At 42.6% G+C, this 5,740-nt stretch overlaps 1 protein-coding gene across 1 annotated transcript; it reads left to right on the top strand.

Moving 5' to 3' along the window:
• The first annotated feature begins 2,584 nt into the window (after window positions 1–2,584).
• Window positions 2,585–5,740, top strand: LOC101762972 (F-box/WD-40 repeat-containing protein At5g21040). The gene is made up of 2 exons (XM_004965151.3): window positions 2,585–2,735; window positions 3,731–5,740. The coding sequence occupies exon 2, from the start codon at window positions 3,808–3,810 to the stop codon at window positions 5,461–5,463; it is 1,656 nt and encodes a 551-aa protein (XP_004965208.2). The 5' UTR covers window positions 2,585–2,735; window positions 3,731–3,807; the 3' UTR covers window positions 5,464–5,740.

Genomic DNA, 5,740 nt, shown 5'->3' on the forward strand with positions numbered 1-5,740 from the left:
AATGAGAAGTCTCCCGTAGCTCATTTCACAAAGAAGTAGGTGCAGGAGAAGGAGCTCAAAGCTAATTACAAAGCATTAAGAGATGCTAAAAGAGGTAGTGGTAATGGTTGGAATGAATCTTTGTGTATGATACTAACGGAACTAAAAGTATGGGAGAAGCTAATTGCGGTAAGGTATTTGAACTCTATATAAAATATGCTAAAAAATAGCTAAGTTATTATTGTTAACTAATTATCCTTTTCTGTTACATTCAATAGAATCACCCATACCAATTGGAATCACTATATGAAGGTGAAGTTCCCTCACTTGTATATCTTAATTTGTTACTTTCAACATTAAACAATTTATTAGTTCTTTGAAACTCATCTAATCTGAATTCCAATTATATCTATGAATAGGAAGTGTTGCTACAAGCAACTTAAACTTTATGTCATCTGCACCTGCAGCTTCTGCTCCTACTCCTGCTCCTACTCCTACACCTACTCCTGATCTTCCTCCTCCAGCTCCTGCTCTCCCTACTTCAACTCCTGTTGAAAGAAGTAATTCTGAACAAAGCTTTCATAATGATCTCAGTCTCTATGGTACAAATCCCTTTGCCTCCAATTTTGATGTCCAAGAGACCTCGAGTGCACCTAATGAAAATAATGAAGCTCGATCTGCCTCATCAAATCAAGATTCAAGGCAAGGAGAAGGTGGAAAAAAAGTATAAGCAAAGTCATATTGGATCCACTCTTGAGGGACATGTGGAGTACAAAAAGAGCCAAACTAGCTAAACTTTGGAAGCTCTTGAAGAAAAAAAAAGGCAAGCAGAAGAATTTTCAGTTGAGAAGTGTGTTGATCAAGTGGATGCTATGGTTAAATTAACCGATAAGGAGAAGTCATATGCTTTGGATATTTTTGAATCTGAGACACTCAGAAAGACATTCATTACAACTAAGAACCTAATGTTCGATTACTGTAGCTGAAACAAAAAATCAGGTACATTTCTTTGAATATGCTCAGTGTATGGTTCATGAAAAATTTACTTGTCTGATCATGTCTAACCATGTAAAATTTTGCTTTGTATGAACCTTCTACTGCTGACATGGCTAAATTATTTCATTTTTTTATTAATTGCAGAGCCCTTATGGGAAGCACTGCATGATTCGAGAGTCAGTCGCTAAGATCCCAAAGGTAGCTTTTGTGTTGTTTCTTTCATGCTAAGTATCATAGCTTTTTCATCATGTCAGTTTTGCTACAGTTTGCTCCACTGAAATGATAGTTTATTTTTTCTAAACTTGTCATAGACCAACTTATTTGCTAATCCTTGATTTGTTCCATTGATTATTGGTTGGTACAACAAGTTACTATTAATCAACTTGTGCTAGATATTACACTCTTGCTTTGTGTGAATCTTCTGCTGCTGACATGGCTGAATTATTTTAAAATTTTTATTCTTTTGGTAACTACAGTGCCCTTAGTGTGAGCACTACATGATCCTAGTATCCTGTGGATTGTCAAGATCACTAAATAATGAGTATCTGAAAGACCGAAACTCGAATATATAAGTGACTGTGCATGCAGATTTCTAGTTACTTGTGACATTTTTAATCTGGACAGATTGGACAGGCACAATGCATATAAGAAAAGTCATGCCCTGACTGCTTCCTGACAATCTACAAGATCTCGTGATAGATTTTCTTGACTGTCTTTTTTGATAGATTGTTGTGAACCCTTGCGTAAGTAATTCTGGACAAGTACATTTGCTGCAAGATTTTGTTTGCATTGTCGTAACAAAATTATTATGAGCTAAGCTAATCTGATTTTATTTTTAAGCTGAAGCTGAAGCCATATTTTGATCTTGTCTCGTCTAGTAGGAAACTGCAGCGGCGTTGTCTCTCTGGTCTTTGCAAACTTGTGCTAGATATTTACACACTGCAGCAGCGTTGTCTCTCTGGTCTTTGCAAACTTGTGCTAGATATTTACACTTTTGCTTTGTGTGCTACCAATTTGCCACCTTCTACTGCTGATATGGCTGAATTATTTCACAATTTTGACTCTTTTTTATTTACCTGCAGAGTCCTTGGTGGAAGCAATACATGATTTGAGAAAAATGAAACGATTTGTGCTGAATTGACATGCCATTTTACTGGCTCTTGATGCTTGCACATGTGTTTTTTATATGCTGAAGTGCGTTGTATCGTGCCACGATAACAGTTCTGAAAAATTTTGAGCATGTTGTGTAACATAGAAGTCGTATGGTGTGAATCATTTTAGCTGTCTTCTCATTTTAAGTATGTTGGTACTGGTCGAGAAGGGTTAAGCTTATATTTATATGTAATAGCATGTGCCTATTACCTCCGGGGACCATGGAGTAATATTCTGCTATTTTGGATAATATCTTGATAATATATACATTAAGCCTGTATGGACTAGTATAACGTCTAACACTAGATTCTCCGTGTGCCAAGTAAATACCAGCGGGGCTTCGAAATAGTAGAGGAGCATTTTCCCCCGCAGGGTTATCTTCCCCGGAAATTCCCGGTAGGGGCTTTCTTCCCTGGGTTAGTTTGCTCCTGCTGCCAAACTAAGCCTAAAAAGGGCTGAGCGCCTCGCGTTGCCTCCTCTTCCTGTCCGCTCCACGCCTTCGCCTCTCTGTTTCTTTCCTAGCGGCGACGGCGACGGCGACAGGGCGAGCTTCGACGCCCTTGACCAAGTCTTCGTCGGGCCCTTCGCCGATGACCAGCAACCGGCAGGTACGCCCACTCATTCCCTTCCCTTCCCTTCCCTTCCTGCCGTGCGAAATCGAACACCCCAAAGTTCAAAACCCTAATACATGCAATTTGTGTTCGGATCTGAATGCCTGTCGCTGGGGAGGGTTTGGCCACGCCCGTGCTTGCCCACCACAAAATCAATTCATCGATTGCCCCTTCAGCACCCTCCCCAGATTTGCCCATATCCATGTGCCCATTACTTATGTTCCAGCTTTCACAGGCAATTAATCAAGAATAGGCAAACAAATCGTGATCAATTAATTGGCAAACACCCATAGATCGAACGCAGGGAAAATATTTCTTGTTCCTCACGTATCCACGCTCTCAGAAGCAATCCAATTAAGGAATACTGAATCAATTCGTCGCAACAAAAACAAAAAGAAAGAATCGCGCAGGAGCAGCTAGCAATAGGAAAAGCGAATTTGTGGGATTTGTCTGCTTAGTAACCCATGTGCTAGGCCCTTGCCATACCTCTCATCACCGATGGTTTCTTCCAATCCTCTGTACCTGGTGTTTCCTGCTGCTAAATCTCACCTGGAGATGTTGCGATGCTTCCATTGGCGAGATTGCTGCAGCTATGAGCAGGGTGGGGGTCGGCGAGGTTCGGGGAAAGTAAGGGCAATGGCGGTTGCGGCAGATGCGAGTGCTATGTTGATGGGGAGCCTTGCTGGAGTCGCCGCTACTGGCGGCATGCCTCGTCAGAGATGGAATCACGAATGGGTGTGTACAGGGATTACCCTACCCTACCCTCTTATCAAACGGGTATATATCCATACCCTACCCGTCTTCTAATGGCTGCACGGGGATTAAGCACGTGTGGATTTGGGCAATGGACAAGGGTATCGAGTGGCAGTTTATAGATCTGACTATGTATTTACCTGCTAGCTTTTATTTTTTTTGCAAAAATTTATTGGGTGTACATGTGCACCCATGTCCTATACTGGATTTGAGCATTGATCTCTCCTTTTCTTTTTCAGCTGTCTGTGTTCTGATTCTCCTGGATTGAGGGGATTGCTCTTTGGAGATTCATCTCGAAGTTGGATTTCACAATTTTATGGCCTTTGACTGCAACAAGGGAAGAGGAGTTTCTTCGCCTGATAATTGCTCCAGCATTTGCCCTGAGGGTACACTCATCCAGGCAAATCCCTTATCTCACTACTGGAAGGCTAAAGGTTGGAAGAGCCGCAACAAATTAGGGAACCAGAAGTCCAGTTATGAATCAATTCCAAGAGACTCTAATCCAAAGAAAGATGATGAAGTGCGGGGTGAAGCAACTGCCTCGACCTGTGGTCTCAGGTGCTTCACCGATTTGCCAGCTGCATTGGTCTGTGAGGTCCTTGCACGCCTCGATGCAAAGGAGCTTGGAATTGTATCTTGTGTCTCCACCCTTCTGCATACTTTAGCCACAGATCATCACGGATGGAAGAAGTTGTACTGTGAAAGATGGGGGCTTCCAAATCTTCCTGCCACCCTAAATGGGCTTTTGGTTCCAGGTGGTCCCCTAGACGGGAAGTCCTGGAAAACATTTTTTGTGGAGCGGGAGTTTCGAAGTAAATCATTCATGGGGAAATTCAATGTGGATGTTTTTCGTGGCCACAATGAGGATGTACGTGCTGTGTTCCTTCTGGCATCGGCAAATCTGATTTTCAGTGGCGGTCGTGATTCTGTGGTTAGGATGTGGAACATGGAGGAAGGGCTCTTGATTGATACATCCCGCCCACTTGGTGGCACCATCAGGGCGATTGCAGCTGACACTAGGCTTTTAGTGACTGGAGGAACCAATGCCTACATTCAGTGTTGGAGGGCTGTTGAAGGGAATGATCACCTTTTTCACATCTCTGGAAATGGTACTGACCAGAATTCAGAGTTTCGCCTCTGGGGACATGAAGGTCCTCTGACTTGTCTTGCCTTAGATTCATTGAGGATTTACAGTGGTTCTTGGGACATGACTGTTCGTGTTTGGGACAGGACTCGCATGGAGTGTCTGCAAAAGCTCATGCATGCAGACTGGGTCTGGGATCTTGCTCCACATGGAAATACCATTGCTAGTACAGCTGGTAGAGATGTATATGTATGGGATATCAGGAACAGTGAGTTGACAAGCTTAATTTCCAATGCACATGTTGGAAACGCGTATTCTTTGGCTCGGACACACTTGATGGATGTGCTATTTACTGGTGGAGAGGATGGAGCTATTCGCTTGTTTAATATTTCTGATGTCTCTGATGATGAGGATAGTAAACCACTTGCTACTTGGGTGCCACATTCAGGCCCAGTTCATTCTCTTGCTTTTGAGTATCCATGGCTTGTCTCAGCCTCGAGTGATGGTAGGATTGCATTGATTGATTCGAGGAAGCTTCTGACCCCAAAAAAGTCATCAAAGGGCCCTTTCAGTGTTAAGAGCTTTGATGTGAGCACCATAGAGCCTCCACAGAGGATGCTTCATGGCTTTAGATGTGATCTCTTCTCCATTGCCATTGGTGCAGATAGGATTGTATGTGCAGGCGAGGATGGTGCTGTCAGGGTGTGGAACTTCTCAGAAGCACTGGAGATTGAGAGGAGGGCACAGGCTCTAAGGAGTTTGAGGCAGGAGAACCGCATGAGGCGGAGGAAGGCACAAGCAGAGATGAATGCAAATGGTAGAAGGCCCGACCAGTGCTCAATAGCCATGAAAAAGAACCAACTGAAGGGTGATAAGAGTGTCACTTAGCATAACAAGCATTCCATTAACGAGAAGGTCAAGTCTTAGATTAGGATTTGCACTATTCATGCAGTTGCAGTTTATCATGGCTGTACATTTCCATCATTTGATATTTCCTTGTTGGAAATTACGTAGATTTTAATTTCATCCAAGCCAGGTTTACTAAATATGTTGTTCAACATTGGCACATTCAGATTTTCAACTTTTATATGGTTACAAAGCGTTATGATTATCCATTTATGGCCGGTTGTATATTGATGAAATGGAAAAGAAGTTCCTTGCATCT

Source organism: Setaria italica, chromosome IV (genome assembly GCF_000263155.2).
Source record: "Setaria italica strain Yugu1 chromosome IV, Setaria_italica_v2.0, whole genome shotgun sequence".
Lineage (NCBI taxonomy): Eukaryota > Viridiplantae > Streptophyta > Magnoliopsida > Poales > Poaceae > Setaria > Setaria italica.

Coding starts and splice junctions, on each gene's coding strand:
- LOC101762972 (XM_004965151.3), top strand. CDS start 3,808: ATGGCCTTTGACTGCAACAAGGGAAGAGGAGTTTCTTCGCCTGATAAT.